General features: G+C 39.3%; 3 protein-coding genes and 3 pseudogenes across 3 annotated transcripts; 2 read left to right on the top strand and 4 right to left on the bottom strand.

Moving 5' to 3' along the window:
* The first annotated feature begins 913 nt into the window (after positions 1 to 913).
* On the top strand, positions 914 to 2,697 carry LOC119083080 (spermine oxidase-like). The gene is made up of 3 exons (XM_037192703.1): positions 914 to 1,520; positions 2,097 to 2,293; positions 2,355 to 2,697. Exons 1-3 carry the CDS (start codon positions 1,371 to 1,373, stop codon positions 2,680 to 2,682), a joined length of 675 nt encoding a protein of 224 aa, XP_037048598.1. The 5' UTR covers positions 914 to 1,370; the 3' UTR covers positions 2,683 to 2,697.
* A 107-nt stretch (positions 2,698 to 2,804) lies between these two features.
* On the bottom strand, positions 2,805 to 3,919 carry LOC119083082 (annotated as a pseudogene).
* Positions 3,920 to 9,241: 5,322 nt separating this feature from the next.
* Positions 9,242 to 10,157, bottom strand: LOC119083081 (annotated as a pseudogene).
* Positions 10,158 to 11,680: 1,523 nt separating this feature from the next.
* On the bottom strand, positions 11,681 to 12,724 carry LOC119083086. The gene is made up of 4 exons (XM_037192705.1): positions 12,589 to 12,724; positions 12,355 to 12,527; positions 12,127 to 12,241; positions 11,681 to 12,050 (listed from the first exon to the last, which is right to left on the bottom strand). The coding sequence occupies exons 1-4, from the start codon at positions 12,644 to 12,646 to the stop codon at positions 11,818 to 11,820; spliced, it is 579 nt and encodes a 192-aa protein (XP_037048600.1). The 5' UTR covers positions 12,647 to 12,724; the 3' UTR covers positions 11,681 to 11,817.
* Positions 12,725 to 13,148: 424 nt separating this feature from the next.
* On the top strand, positions 13,149 to 15,373 carry LOC119083083 (spermine oxidase-like). Its single transcript, XM_037192704.1, has 4 exons — positions 13,149 to 13,468; positions 13,530 to 14,296; positions 14,874 to 15,070; positions 15,132 to 15,373. Exons 1-4 carry the CDS (start codon positions 13,165 to 13,167, stop codon positions 15,364 to 15,366), a joined length of 1,503 nt encoding a protein of 500 aa, XP_037048599.1. The 5' UTR covers positions 13,149 to 13,164; the 3' UTR covers positions 15,367 to 15,373.
* A 34-nt stretch (positions 15,374 to 15,407) lies between these two features.
* LOC119083085 lies at positions 15,408 to 16,502 on the bottom strand (annotated as a pseudogene).
* Positions 16,503 to 17,069: the final 567 nt, after the last annotated feature.

Below are 17,069 nucleotides of genomic sequence, written 5' to 3'. Positions count from 1 at the left end.
CTCCAAAAGAAAAATCTGTGGAGAAACTGCAGAAGTGAAGTAAGAACTGGGTAAGGTTGTTAAGGTGGTAAGTACAGATAGAGACTCACTGAGTTGCTTACTTCGCTTTAATCGCTCCGAAATGAAAGTTGTATAGTTGTTGGATGTGAGAAATGATTTCGTTGCAGCAAAGTGAAGAGTTTAAATTGTATCGTATTGGATATCCTATATGTAGCTCTAACTAGCCTAATCTCACTTCTATATTAATATGCGTTGCGTATAACTGAGACTAACAACCACACGGATTAACTTTCTGATAAAAATTTTTAATTTTTTTTCGCATCTCCATCCGCATTTTTCCAAATTACTGAACAAAATTCCAATTTCCTTTTAGAGCCAATTCAAACGACATGAAAATAAAAAATCCCAATGGTCGCAGTGCTAAGGACGGCACTGGCAATTATGTCGATGTTCTAATCATCGGAGCTGGACTGGCCGGTCTAGGAGCGGCAACGAAACTACAGTCAACTGGCCAACGTTTCCTCATTTTGGAAGGACAGGCGAAAGCCGGCGGACGCGTGAACACACTGAACATGAGACGTAATGTCAAATCGACTGATTCAAATGAAAATCGCAAATCAACGGAAAGTGATGATGAGTGTATTCAGTCGACCAAAACGGATTTCGTGGATGCGGGCGCCTCGTGGCTTCATGGTTAGACTCAGCTGTTTAAACGAATTTCTTCGAAAATTGATGTTTGGTTCGAACGTTTCAGGAAAATTTAACCATCTTCATGATATAGCCGAAAGATATGACTTACTGTCCACCGAGCAGTCAGAGGAAGGTCTTGGCGCGTATTTAAGAGATGACGGTGAAGCGATCGACGACTATTTTGTGAAAAAATTGACTTCCTCATCGGACAGATACTGTGCAAATGTGAGACCTATGCACGAGAGGACCAGACTGATTATCCGAAGTCAGTGTATTCGTTCTTGTTAGACAACTTTAGCAAATATTTGGATACGCTAGAAGATGCCACGCTCAAAGTAACCGCTCAACAACTATTCGACTGGCATGTACGCTTTCAAGTGATTGACAACTCCTGCCTTAATTTGGACCATGTATCAGCGAAAAGCTGGGGTGCCTACTCCTACAACGGTGAAAGTTGTCAGGCTCATTACAATTTTCGTAATGGTTTCAGTGCAGCCATCGAAGCATTATGCAATCAAGTTGATCGCAAAAATATTCTTTTTAAAAAAGAGGTGGTCGAAATTGTGACTAGCGCCAGTTGTCCGAGAATTTCTGTGAAATGTTCCGACAACACTATTTATCACGCAAATCACGTTATAGTGACCCTTTCACTCGGCTGTTTGAAGACCAATTTACATACGATGTTCAGACCGGCATTACCACACGCATACGTGCAAACCATTCGAGACATTGGATTCGAGACAATCAACAAGATATTTATTCAATTCGAACATCCTTGGTGGAAAGAAATGGACGGAATTCAACTGATTTTCAGGAATGACAATTACAAGGTAAGTCTTGAAACTGTAGACATTGAAATTCATCAGGAGGATCCTAAATTCTTATATTTTCAATCTTCCTCTCTGTTGAAGTTTTGGTTGATTCATTAGTTTTTCGTTTATCGATAAGATACACTCTCGACAACACTTTACCGATAACAGCCGTCGATTTAAAACGTATCAAAATCGCATCCGCAACAAATTCGTAAACAATTATAACGGGATTTAGGTCCCTCATTTGAATGTATTTTCTTCGTCTGCTCCTGCCTGGTTTACTTTACTCTGTCGTGATGAAATCCACCTCAGACTCAGACCGTCAACTTCCATCTACTGAATCTAGAGTAACAGCACCAGTCTAGTAGTTGGACACGTATTGTTCTTTTATTCATAAAAATGTTTGTTAATGAACGAATAGCAAGTGCCTGACATGACGCCTGTATCACCCTTTAATTTTTCGCTCGAAGAGAAACAAAATTCTGCTGTAGATAGCTAGCCGAGAAAGTTGTACCATCGCATCGCATCGCATCGAAAAATGAGCTGATAGCAGGTGAAAATTTATCTATAAATTTGCTTTCACCTCTTTTTCAGGACCACAACTGGACTAGACACATATCCGGATTTGATGTCATGAAACCGGGGCCATCCAACACATTACTTGCATGGGTCGGTGGCCGGGGTGCCATAGAAATGGAAAAGCTAACCGATTCACAAGTAATTCACGATTGTATTGCACTCTTAGCACAATTTACAAAATCCGAAATTCCCGCACCAATCAAATACTATTGGTAACAATGTGACACCAGTTGATGATTTCGATTGTGATTGTATTGCATTCTATGTTTATAGCACCCGTTGGTATTCGAATCCATTTGTTAGAGGAGCTTATAGTTACATTAGCACGGATTGCGATAAGAACGGCACGTCGAGTCGGTTACTATCCAAGCCAATAACTGTGGCCGATCTTTCTTTGAGTGTAAAGGGGTTGTCCACACAATTTGCTAAAAATCTCATAATGCCGGCTGACTTAGATTCGGTCAATAATCAAAGGCAGGAGGTGGTAATGGATTGCCGCATCCCATTAATACTGTTTGCCGGAGAAGCGTGTCATCAACAGTATTTTTCGACGGCACACGGGGCGTTCTTGTCAGGTATTGAACAGGCGGAGAAATTTTAAATTTTTGCCAGAAGTGAGTTCCGCTACTTTTGTAGATTCAAATAGACAATTCATCAAAAACCTTTTTTTCCGAATAAAATAAAGATTTAATTCAGCAAACCGAATGGCTTTGCTTGCTTTGCTTACAACAACAAATCCTCCAAGTATTCGTCAAATTCTTCTTCGCGACTCTTTTCCTCCGCATCCGTTGTCTTGGTTCCAACAGTGTTTTTCCATGGACTCGACGTTCTTCTCCAATGCATCATTCTTGTGAACATCAACCTCCTCAGTCGATTCGAGTATTTCGTCGTCCGTTGCCGTTTTACTTGATGCTTGCAGAAGTCGAACAACCTGGCGATTGATTTCCTTCGGATGGCAGATTTTGATCGTTGTCCGCTTTTTCGTTTCTCTTTTTTCAGTTTTTTCACTTCGCGTTTGTTGGAGTGGTAGTTGAGTTTCTTTGAGCAATCCGGACACAGACTCGAAATAGCATTGACGGTTTATTTGAAATGGAATATTTATGACCGTGTGGATCAACTTACGCAGTTTGATGAGAGCATTCTTCCGTGTCCCATGTTCGGCATAGGCAAAATTTACTTCCCAGCTTCAAAGTCCTGAATTGTCCGAACACGTTCGATTTCCACAAATGAATTGTCCTTTCCCCGTAACCACTTCCTTCTCCACACGCCATCGCATAGCAACCTAAAAACATTGAATCAGAACGAACTAAGTTAAATATGCCAACGCATTGACCATATCGTCACGCACCTTGTTATCCTTGTATCGACTCAAATCACAAATGCCAGTACTCTTTGAACAATTTATCGTAATAGCGTTTGGCCAATTGCTTTTCCCACGAATCTGTTTCGTCGTCTTCATCGTCCCATAGAAATCGATGATTGTCACGAATTACATCGTAATCTGTACGATCTTTGGATGTGTCACGCTGCCAGAACCTTTGTGTCTCCCGGTTTTCTTCAGAATGTAGTCATTGATGAGACGTTTGTGCAAATCGTAAGGATTCAAGTTGCCGAATCGTGCCATGTTTACCAAATATTTACACAACCAAAAACAAATGGGGATGACAGTGAGAGACACTGTTAAAAAGTGTACTGTTTTTCATTTGACATTTTTTTAAGAGTCGCAATTACTTGGAATCGACTGCAGAGGTCGGTTGTATTAAATTATTTAAAGTTTGAGTGCGGGAAGCTTACGGTTACTGTTTCACATTAATACTTTGATCGATGTTTTGATCCATTACTAATTGATCGTGTGATTCAGATACAGAAATAAATAAATATTATTTTTATAGCGCCCGTTCCATTTTGGTCAAATACAAATCCCACCAAAAAACCTCAAAAGAGGAAAAGGTGACGCTTAGTCTTAGGAAAAATTAAACTTCCAAAACATTTGATATAAGTTTTTGGTGACGCATTCTGCGACTCAACGTAATTAAATTTAAACAAGAAAATGTGTCGAACGAGAATTTTACCGATGAGATTTTACAACGAAATTTAACAAACAAAAATTGCGTCACAGGTGGCAGATGCTGAGGAAACCCCTCATACGACAATAATCATCTGCCACTTGTGACGCATTTTTTTGTTAAATTTTCGTTGTAAAATCTCATCGGTAAAAATTCTCGTCGTTTGAATCTGAGACTGGTTCGAAAATTGTCAAAATAGCCCGAAATCGCCATTTCTTTTTTGAATATCTCTCGGAACAATTTTGAAAAACACCTTCTCAACGGAATTGTCATTAGTCCAACAATTCTGATTTTTGAAGACGTTTGCCGGTCAAATTCCGTTTCAAAAAAGTGACTCGTGAATCGGGTCTAATTGCAATCTACAATTGTCGGATTTATTGCTGAAAATAACTTTCATACGAATGATTTTGAGTCTGTTACTTCAATTGTTTAACATTTTTGTCTTTCAAACTGTCTTCGTCTTGGACATATCCACCATTCAAAGATGTCGAATTTTCGACTTTAGCTGGCTGTAGCTACGTGATCAAGTTGTCGAGGAAAGCCATTTCAACACGAATTAGCTTAGAATTAGTCCCTCTATCCGTTGCGATAACAATCTGTATTCAAATTGACTCGTCGGTCCCGCACGGCCATGAGTGCCGGTTCTCCCGAAACGGCTGGATGGATCCGCGAACTGAATGTGATTCCTTATATTACTCCGAGTCCCTCAATAAGAATATGAAAAAAATCAGAGTGTGGTGTCGCGACTCTATTTAAGTTTTGTTCAACCCCACCGTGTAGCAGTGAATGTCAGGTTAAAGTTCATCAATAAGAAATGACAAATGATTTTTTAATTTACTATAGGTTGCCTACCTCTATGCTTTGTAGTTTATCTTGGTGATATTTTACCTAGTTCCACCGTAGCAAGTTGTGTATAATACACATTTATAGCAATTTCCAATTTTACATTTCACTCACTCTGACTTCAGGGACATTTTGAGCTTGGGGTGACACTGACGTGGTGAGACGTGCTTCTAATCCGATTTGTGATTGAATTTCCCAAGCGTAATGTAGGCGCAGGCAGATCCGAAAAAGTCAATCATTATGTAATATTTTCTATCGTTTTTCGGTGTTTTCTTCAAAACGTCCAGATTACTTTTACTAATGCCAACTGTAATTTATTCATCGATAGATAACAAGGAAAGTAATTTAGAAATTTCTCAAACGAAAAGTTGTACCGACGAACAATTCAAGTTGCAGTGACCAGCTCAACACTCAATTAATTTATTAATAAAGTTGTCGTTGCTGGACTGGCAAAATGGTTTGGCTGTTTTCAAGTATGATGGTGCCGGAAACAGATTATTCGAAACGCGTAAGTTCATCTGCAAAGCTAAAGGGCCGTTTTCCAGGAAATCAGAGAAATTTACAAAGGTGCCGATTGAATAGGAACTAGCAGCAGTTATGGGTGTCCATTTGTACGAACCTCGACCGCCCAAATCTCTGGCTCCGAACCAAACTGGACCTAAGGAAGCGATATAGACGAGAGAAAAGAAAAATTAGAAGAAGTTGCTGAATGGCTTGGTGCATGCGGCGCTAACCAATTTTGTTTCGTCACAACTTGTAGATTTACGAAATCCATTTCGGCTTTGTCATTAATTTTGACAAGGTACATTCCTTACCACTGCAAATAGCGACAGCATCTTGCCATGACACCTGATCGGAATGGTTACAATGTCAGTTCAAGTTCAATATAGTGTTCGACGGATGTAAAATGTAAGCACGCCATCGATCTGGTAACTTGTAAAATTGTAATCTTAATTTCATACCAAAGTGTTGTTATCAAAAAGGAAAAAATGTTTCATTCAACATTGCCAAGTACGTCCAGTCACTTTGCGGAGGACGGTCAGCACAATGCTTCGTTCCGGAAACGCTTATATCAGCATCGGTGACATTTAAGTCACCACCAGCGACGCCGGTGTCAGCCTACGGTTGAGCTTTCTTAGAAAAAAAAATGTGTAAATCAAGGAGTTTCTAATCACCCTGAACCATTTTAAACTTACGGGCACTCTCCATAGTAAGATAAAAGTGAAAACGAAAATCAAATTTTGAATTATCATTTTCACTTCAATGTATTAGCGACTAAAAACCGGAACAAAAGTCGAACTACACCGTGAAAGCTTCCTTTTAAATTATGACCTCTTATCGTCGTTGCAAGGTGCTTTTATAGGTGATCTTAAACTTATCAGACTAAAGAACAAACAAAGTTAATTAAAAAGTATATCAAATTTTTAACGACATCACATCCCGTGATTTGTTCGTTTATACTGTGAACATAAACAGTCGCTTAATTCAATTCAAATATTGACACTCCATAAAAATTATTGTAAAAATTTAGAGTGAAAATATAAAAAGCGTCAATGATAATGATGAGCATATTTCTCATTAAGCGACACACAATTCTTTAATTGTATAACTTGCACTTTGTTATCCTTAAATTTCAAATTTCGTCGGAAAACGTTTCCTTTTTTCTTTGCAGATGTTAGCCTTCCCTTTAAATTTTAAATTTTTTTCGCATCTCCATCCGCATTTTTCCAAATTACTGAACAAATTTCCAATTTCCTTTTAGAGCCAATTCAAACGACATGAAAATAAAAAATCCCAATGGTCGCAGTTGCTAAGGACGGCACTGGCAATTATGTCGATGTTCTAATCATCGGAGCTGGACTGGCCGGTCTAGGAGCGGCAACGAAACTACAGTCAACTGGGCAACGTTTCCTCATTTTGGGAAGGACAGCGCGAAAGCCGGCGGACGCGTGAACACACTGAACATGAGACGTAATGTCAAATCGACTGATTCAAATGAAATCGCAAATCAACGGAAAGTGATGATGAGTGTATTCAGTCGACCAAAACGGATTTCGTGGATGCGGGCGCCTCGTGGCTTCATGGTTAGACTCAGCTGTTTAAACGAATTTCTTCGAAAATTGATGTTTGGTTCGAAAGTTTCAGGAAAATTTAACCATCTTCATGATATAGCCGAAAGATATGACTTACTGTCCACCGAGCAGTCAGAGGAAGGTCTTGGCGCGTATTTAAGAGATGACGGGTGAAGCGATCGACGACTATTTTGTGAAAAAAATTGACTTCCTCATCGGACAGATACTGTGCAAATGTGAGACCTATGCACGAGAGGACCAGACTGATTATCCGAAGTCAGTGTATTCGTTCTTGTTAGACAACTTTAGCAAATAATTTGGATACGCCTAGAAGATGCCACGCTCAAAGTAACCGCTCAACAACTATTCGACTGGCATGTACGCTTTCAAGTGATTGACAACTCCTGCCTTAATTTGGACCATGTATCAGCGAAAAGCTGGGGTGCCTACTCCTACAACGGTGAAAGTTGTCAGGCTCATTACAATTTCGTAATGGTTTCAGTGCAGCCATCGAAGCATTATGCAATCAAGTTGATCGCCAAAAATATTCTTTTTTAAAAAAGAGGTGGTCGAAATTGTGACTAGCCGCCAGTTGTCGAGAATTTCTGTGAAATGTTCCGACAACACTATTTATCACGCAAATCACGTTATAGTGACCCTTTCACTCGGCTGTTTGAAGACCAATTTACATACGATGTTCAGACCGGCCATTACCACACGCATACGTGCAAACCATTCGAGACATTGGATTTCGAGACAATCAACAAGATATTTATTCAATTCGAACATCCTTGGTGGAAAGAAATGGACGGAATTCAACTGATTTTCAGGAATGACAATTACAAGGTAAGTCTTGAAACTGTAGACATTGAAATTCATCAGGAGGATCCTAAATTCTTATATATTTTCAAATCTTCCTCTCTGTTGAAAGTTTTGGTTGATTCATTAGTTTTTTCGTTTATCGATAAGATACACTCTCGACAACACTTTACCGATAACAGCCGTCGATTTAAAACGTATCAAAATCGCATCCGCAACAAATTCGTAAACAATTATATAACGGGATTTAGGTCCCTCATTTGAATGTATTTTCTTCGTCTGCTCCTGCCTGGTTTACTTTACTCTGTCGTGATGAAATCCACCTCAGACTCAGACCGTCCAACTTCCATCTACTGAATCTAGAGTAACAGCACCAGTCTAGTAGTTGGACACGTATTGTTCTTTTATTCATAAAAATGTTTGTTAATGAACGAATAGCAAGTGCCTGACATGACGCCTGTATCACCCTTTAATTTTTCGCTCGAAGAGAAACAAAAATTCTGCTGTAGATAGCTAGCCGAGAAAGTTGTACCATCGCATCGCATCGCATCGAAAAATGAGCTGATAGCAGCGTGAAAATTTATCTATAAATTTGCTTTCACCTCTTTTCAGGACCACAACTGGACTAGACACATATCCGGATTTGATGTCATGAAACCGGGGCCATCCAACACATTACTTGCATGGGTCGGTGGCCGGGGGTTGGTGCCATAGAAATGGAAAAAGCTAACCGATTCACAAGTAATTCACGATTGTATTGCACTCTTAGCCACAATTTACAAAATCCGAAATTCCCGCACCAATCAAATACTATTGGTAACAATGTGACACCAGTTGATGATTTCGATTGTGATTGTATTGCATTCTATGTTGTATAGCACCCGTTGGTATTCGAATCCATTTGTTAGAGGAGCTTATAGTTACATTAGCACGGATTGCGATAAGAACGGCACGTCGAGTCGGTTACTATCCAAGCCAATAACTGTGGCCGATCTTTCTTTGAGTGTAAAGGGGTTGTCCACACAATTTGCTAAAAATCTCATAATGCCGGCTGACTTAGATTCCGGTCAATAATCAAAGGCAGGAGGTGGTAATGGATTGCCGGCATCCCATTAATACTGTTTGCCGGAGAAGCGTGTCATCAACAGTATTTTTCGACGGCACACGGGGCGTTCTTGTCAGGTATTGAACAGGCGGAGAAAATTTTAAATTTTTGCCAGAAGTGAGTTCCGCTACTTTTGTAGATTCAAATAGACAAATTCATCAAAAACCTTTTTTCCGAATAAAATAAAGATTTAATTCAAGCAAACCGAATGGCTTTGCTTGCTTTGCTTACAACAACAAATCCTCCAAGTATTCGTCAAATTCTTCTTCGCGACTCTTTTCCTCCGCATCCGTTGTCTTGGTCCAACCAGTGTTTTTCCATGGACTCGACGTTCTTCTCCAATGCATCATTCTTGTGAACATCAACCTCCTCAGTCGATTCGAGTATTTCGTCGTCCGTTGCCGTTTTACTTGATGCTGCAGAAGTCGAACAACCTGGCGATTGATTTCCTTCGGATGCAGATTTTGATCGTTGTCCGCTTTTTCGTTTCTCTTTTTTCAGTTTTTTCACTTCGCGTTTGTTGGAGTGGTAGTTGAGTTTCTTTTGAGCAATCCGGACACAGACCTCGAAATAGCATTGGACGGTTTATTTGAAATGGAATATTTATGACCGTGTGGATCAACTTACGCAGTTTGATGAGAGCATTCTTCCGTGTCCCATGTTCGGCATAGGCAAAATTTACTTCCCAGCTTCAAAGTCCTGAATTGTCCGAACACGTTCGATTTCCACAAATGAATTGTCCTTTCCCCGTAACCACTTCCTTCTCCACACGCCATCGCATAGCAACCTAAAAACATTGAATCAGAACGAACTAAGTTAAATATGCCAACGCATTGACCATATCGTCACGCACCTTGTTATCCTTGTATCGACTCAAATCACAAATGCCAGTACTCTTTGAACAATTTATCGTAATAGCGTTTGGCCAATTGCCTTTTCCCACGAATCTGTTTCGTCGTCTTCATCGTCCCATAGAAATCGATGATTGTCACGAATTACATCGTAATCTGTACGATCTTTGGATGTGTCACGCCTGCAGAACCTTTGTGTCTCCCGGTTTCTTCAGAATGTAGTCATTGATGAGACGTTTGTGCAAATCGTAAGGATTCAAGTTGCCGAATCGTGCCATGTTTACCAAATATTTACACAACCAAAACAAATGGGGATGACAGTGAGAGACACCTGTTAAAAAGTGTACTGTTTTTCATTTGACATTTTTTTAAGAGTCGCAATTACTTGGAATCGACTGCAGGAGGTCGGTTGTATTAAATTATTTAAAGTTTGAGTGCGGAAGCTTACGGTTACTGTTTCACATTAATACTTTGATCGATGTTTTGATCCATTACTAATTGATCGGTGTGATTCAGATACAGAAATAAATAAATATTATTTTTATAGCGCCCCGTTCCATTTTGGTCAAATACAAATCCCACAAAAACCTCAAAAGAGGAAAAGGTGACGCTAGTCTAGGAAAAATTAAACTTCCAAAACATTTGATATAAGTTTTGTGACGCATTCTGCGACTCAACGTAATTAAATTTAAACAAGAAAATGTGTCGAACGAGATATTTACCGATGAGATTTTACAACGAAAATTTAACAAACAAAATTGCGTCACAGGTGGCAGATTTGCTGAGGAAACCCCTCATACGACAATAATCATCTGCCACTTGTGACGCATTTTTTTTGTTAAATTTTCGTTGTAAATCTCATCGGTAAAAATTCTCGTCGTTTGAATCTGAGACTGGTTTTCGAAAATTGTCAAAATAGCCCGAAATCGCCATTTCTTTTTTGAATATCTCTCGGAACAATTTTGAAAAACACCTTCTCAACGGAATTGTCATTAGTCCAACAATTCTGATTTTTGAAGACGTTTGCCGGTCGAATCCGTTTCAAAAAAGTGACTCGTGAATCGGTCTAATTGCAATCTACAATTGTCGGATTTATTGCTGAAAATAACTTTCATACGAATGATTTTGAGTCTGTTACTTCAATTGTTTAACATTTTTGTCTTTCAAACTGTCTTCGTCTTGGACATATCACCATTCAAAGATGTCGAATTTTCGACTTTAGCTGGCTGTAGCTACGTGATCAAGTTGTCGAGGAAAGCCATTTCAACACGAATTAGCTTAGAATTAGTCCCTCTATCCGTTGCGATAACAATCTGTATTCAAATTGACTCGTCGGTCCCGCACGGCCATGAGTGCCGGTTCTCCGAAACGGCTGGATGGATCCGCGAACTGAATGTGATTCCTTATATTACTCGAGTCCCTCAATAAGAATATGAAAAAAATCAGAGGTGGTGTCGCGACTCTATTTAAGTTTTGTTCAACCCCACCGTGTAGCAGTGAATGTCAGGTTAAAGTTCATCAATAAGAAATGACAAATGATTTTTTAATTTACTATAGGTTGCCTACCTCTATGCTTTGTAGTTTATCTTGGTGATATTTTACCTAGTTCCACCGTAGCAAGTTGTGTATAATACACATTTATAGCAATTTCCAATTTTACATTTCACTCACTCTGACTTCAGGGACATTTTGAGCTTGGGTGACACTGACGTGGTGAGACGTGCTTCTAATCCGATTTGTGATTGAATTTCCCAAGCGTAATGTAGGCGCAGGCAGATCCGAAAAAGTCAATCATATGTAATATTTTCTATCGTTTTTCGGTGTTTTCTTCAAAACGTCCAGATTACTTTTACTAATGCCAACTGTAATTTATTCATCCGATAGATAACAAGGAAAGTAATTTAGAAATTTCTCAAACGAAAAGTTGTACCGACGAACAATTCAAGTTGCAGTGACCAGCTCAACACTCAATTAATTTTATTAATAAGTTGTCGTTGCTGACTGGCAAAATGGTTTGGCTGTTTTCAAGTATGATGGTGCCGGAAACAGATTATTCGAAACGCGTAAGTTCATCTGCAAAGCTAAAGGGCCGTTTTCCAGGAAATCAGAGAAATTTACAAAGGTGCCGATTGAATAGGAACTAGCAGCAGTTATGGGTGTCCATTTGTACGAACCTCGACCGCCCAAATCTCTGGCTCCGAACCAAACTGGACCTAAGGAAGCGATATAGACGAGAGAAAAGAAAAATTAGAAGAAGTTGCTGAATGGCTTGGTGCATGCGGCGCTAACCAATTTTGTTCGTCACAACTTGTAGATTTACGAAATCCATTTCGGCTTTGTCATTAATTTTGACAAGGTACATTCCCTTACCACTGCAAATAGCGACAGCATCTTGCCATGACACCTGATCGGAAATGGTTACAATGTCAGTTCAAGTTCAATATAGTGTTCGACGGATGTAAAATGTAAGCACGCCATCGATCTGGTAACTTGTAAATTGTAATCTTAATTTCATACCAAAGTGTTGTTATCAAAAAGGAAAAAATGTTTCATTCCAACATTGCCCAAGTACGTCCAGTCACTTTGCGGAGGACGGTCAGCACAATGCTTCGTTCCGGAAACGCTTATATCAGCATCGGTGACATTTAAGTCACCACCAGCGACGCCGGTGTCAGCTACGGTTGAGCTTTCTTAAAAAAAAAATGTGTAAATCAAGGAGTTTCTAATCACCCTGAACCATTTTAAACTTACGGGCACTCTCCATAGTAAGATAAAAAGTGAAAACGAAAATCAAATTTTGAATTATCATTTTCACTTCAATGTATTAGCGACTAAAACCGGAACAAAAGTCGAACTACACCGTGAAAGCTTCCTTTTAATTATGACCTCTTATCGTCGTTGCAAGGTGCTTTTATAGGTGATCTTAAACTTATCAGACTAAAGAACAAACAAAGTTAATTAAAAAGTATATCAAATTTTTAACGACATCACATCCCGTGATTTGTTCGTTTATACTGTGAACATAAACAGTCGCTTAATTCAATTCAAATATTGACACTCATAAAAATTATTGTAAAAATTTAGAGTGAAAATATAAAAAGCGTCAATGATAATGATGAGCATATTTCTCATAGCGACACACAATTCTTTAATTGTATAACTTGCACTTTGTTATCTTAAATTTCAAATTTCGTCGGAAAACGTTTCCTTTTTCTTTGCAGATGTTAGCCTTCCCTTTAAATTTTAAATTTTTTTCGCATCTCCATCCGCATTTTTCCAAATTACTGAACAAAATTCCAATTTCCTTTTAGAGCCAATTCAAACGACATGAAAATAAAAAATCCCAATGGTCGCAGTGCTAAGGACGGCACTGGCAATTATGTCGATGTTCTAATCATCGGAGCTGGACTGGCCGGTCTAGGAGCGGCAACGAAACTACAGTCAACTGGCCAACGTTTCCTCATTTTGGAAGGACAGGCGAAAGCCGGCGGACGCGTGAACACACTGAACATGAGACGTAATGTCAAATCGACTGATTCAAATGAAAATCGCAAATCAACGGAAAGTGATGATGAGTGTATTCAGTCGACCAAAACGGATTTCGTGGATGCGGGCGCCTCGTGGCTTCATGGTTAGACTCAGCTGTTTAAACGAATTTCTTCGAAAATTGATGTTTGGTTCGAACGTTTCAGGAAAATTTAACCATCTTCATGATATAGCCGAAAGATATGACTTACTGTCCACCGAGCAGTCAGAGGAAGGTCTTGGCGCGTATTTAAGAGATGACGGTGAAGCGATCGACGACTATTTTGTGAAAAAAATTGACTTCCTCATCGGACAGATACTGTGCAAATGTGAGACCTATGCACGAGAGGACCAGACTGATTATCCGAAGTCAGTGTATTCGTTCTTGTTAGACAACTTTAGCAAATATTTGGATACGCTAGAAGATGCCACGCTCAAAGTAACCGCTCAACAACTATTCGACTGGCATGTACGCTTTCAAGTGATTGACAACTCCTGCCTTAATTTGGACCATGTATCAGCGAAAAGCTGGGGTGCCTACTCCTACAACGGTGAAAGTTGTCAGGCTCATTACAATTTTCGTAATGGTTTCAGTGCAGCCATCGAAGCATTATGCAATCAAGTTGATCGCAAAAATATTCTTTTTAAAAAAGAGGTGGTCGAAATTGTGACTAGCGCCAGTTGTCCGAGAATTTCTGTGAAATGTTCCGACAACACTATTTATCACGCAAATCACGTTATAGTGACCCTTTCACTCGGCTGTTTGAAGACCAATTTACATACGATGTTCAGACCGGCATTACCACACGCATACGTGCAAACCATTCGAGACATTGGATTCGAGACAATCAACAAGATATTTATTCAATTCGAACATCCTTGGTGGAAAGAAATGGACGGAATTCAACTGATTTTCAGGAATGACAATTACAAGGTAAGTCTTGAAACTGTAGACATTGAAATTCATCAGGAGGATCCTAAATTCTTATATTTTCAATCTTCCTCTCTGTTGAAGTTTTGGTTGATTCATTAGTTTTTCGTTTATCGATAAGATACACTCTCGACAACACTTTACCGATAACAGCCGTCGATTTAAAACGTATCAAAATCGCATCCGCAACAAATTCGTAAACAATTATAACGGGATTTAGGTCCCTCATTTGAATGTATTTTCTTCGTCTGCTCCTGCCTGGTTTACTTTACTCTGTCGTGATGAAATCCACCTCAGACTCAGACCGTCAACTTCCATCTACTGAATCTAGAGTAACAGCACCAGTCTAGTAGTTGGACACGTATTGTTCTTTTATTCATAAAAATGTTTGTTAATGAACGAATAGCAAGTGCCTGACATGACGCCTGTATCACCCTTTAATTTTTCGCTCGAAGAGAAACAAAAATTCTGCTGTAGATAGCTAGCCGAGAAAGTTGTACCATCGCATCGCATCGCATCGAAAAATGAGCTGATAGCAGGTGAAAATTTATCTATAAATTTGCTTTCACCTCTTTTTCAGGACCACAACTGGACTAGACACATATCCGGATTTGATGTCATGAAACCGGGGCCATCCAACACATTACTTGCATGGGTCGGTGGCCGGGGTGCCATAGAAATGGAAAAGCTAACCGATTCACAAGTAATTCACGATTGTATTGCACTCTTAGCACAATTTACAAAATCCGAAATTCCCGCACCAATCAAATACTATTGGTAACAATATGACACCAGTTGATGATTTCGATTGTGATTGTATTGCATTCTATGTTTATAGCACCCGTTGGTATTCGAATCCATTTGTTAGAGGAGCTTATAGTTACATTAGCACGGATTGCGATAAGAACGGCACGTCGAGTCGGTTACTATCCAAGCCAATAACTGTGGCCGATCTTTCTTTGAGTGTAAAGGGGTTGTCCACACAATTTGCTAAAAATCTCATAATGCCGGCTGACTTAGATTCGGTCAATAATCAAAGGCAGGAGGTGGAATGGATTGCCGCATCCCATTAATACTGTTTGCCGGAGAAGCGTGTCATCAACAGTATTTTTCGACGGCACACGGGGCGTTCTTGTCAGGTATTGAACAGGCGGAGAAAATTTTAAATTTTTGCCAGAAGTGAGTTCCGCTACTTTTGTAGATTCAAATAGACAAATTCATCAAAAACCTTTTTTCCGAATAAAATAAAGATTTAATTCAACAAACCGAATGAATTTGCTTACAACAATAAATCCTCCAAGTATTCGTCGAATTCTTCTTCGCGACTCTTTTCCTCCGCATCCGTTGTCTTGGTCCAACAATGTTTCTCTATGGACTCGACGTTCTTTTCCAGTGCATCATTCTTGTGAACATCAACCTCCTCGTTCGATTCGACTATTTCTTCGTCCGTTACCGTTTTACTTGAGGCTGCAGAAGTCGAACAACCTGGCGATTGATTTCCTTCGGATGCAGATTTTGATCGTCGTCCGCTTTTTCGTTTCTCTTTTTCAGTTTTTTCACTTCGCGTTTGTTGGAGTGGTAGTTGAGTTTCTTTGAGCAATCCGGACACAGACCTCGAAATAGCATTGACGTTTATTTGAAATGGAATGTAAATGACCGTGTGGATCAACTTACGCAGTTTGATGAGAGCATTCTTCCGTGTCCCATGTTCGGCATAGGCAAAATTTACTTCCCAGCTTCTAAGTCCTGAATTGTCCGAACACGTTCGATTTCCACAAATGAATTGTCCTTTCCCCGTAACCACTTCCTTCTCCACACGCCATCGCATAGCAACCTAAAAACATTGAATCAGAACGAACTAAGTTAAATATGCCAACGCATTGACCATATCGTCACGCACCTTGTTATCCTTGTATCGACTCAATCACAAATGCAGTACTCTTTGAACAGTTTATCGTAATAGCGTTTGGCCAATTGCTTTTCCCACGAATCTGTTTCGTCGTCTTCATCGTCCCATAGAAATCGATGATTGTCACGAATTACATCGTAATCTGTACGATCTTTGGATGTGTCACGCTGAAGAACCTTTGTGTCTCCCGGTTTTTCAGAATGTAGTCATTGATGAGACGTTTGTAAATCGTAAGGATTCAAGTTGCCGAATCGTGCCATGGTAATGTTGATGTTTACCAAATATTTACACAACCAAAACAAATGGGATGACAGTGAGAGACACTGTTAAAAAGTGTACTGTTTTTCATTTGACATTTTTTAAGAGTCGCAATTACTTGGAATCGACTGCAGAGGTCGGTTGTATTAAATTATTTAAAGTTTGAGTGCGGAAGCTTACGGTTACTGTTTCACATTAATACTTTGATCGATGTTTTGATCCATTACTAATTGATCGTGTGATTCAGATACAGAAATAAATAAAATATTGGTCAAATACAAATCCACAAAAACCTCAAAAGAGGAAAAGGTGACGCTAGTCTAGGAAAAATTAAACTTCCAAAACATTTGATATAAGTTTTGGTGACGCATTCTGCGACTCAATGTAATCAAATTTAAACAAGAAAATGTGTCGAACGAGAATTTTACCGATGAGATTTTACAACGAAAATTTAACAAAAAAAATTGCGTCACAGGTGGCAGATGCTGATGAAACCCCTCATACGACAATAATCATGTGCCACTTGTAACGCAATTTTTTTTGTTAAATTTTCGTTGTAAAATCTCATCGGTAAAATTCTCGTCGACACATTTTCTTGTTTAAATTTGA

The sequence above is a fragment of the Bradysia coprophila genome, unplaced genomic scaffold, assembly GCF_014529535.1.
Source record: "Bradysia coprophila strain Holo2 unplaced genomic scaffold, BU_Bcop_v1 contig_553, whole genome shotgun sequence".
NCBI classification, from domain to species: Eukaryota; Metazoa; Arthropoda; class Insecta; order Diptera; family Sciaridae; genus Bradysia; species Bradysia coprophila.
Note: the sequence above shows the minus strand (reverse complement) of the source record. Positions and strands in the feature narration are given on the sequence as shown.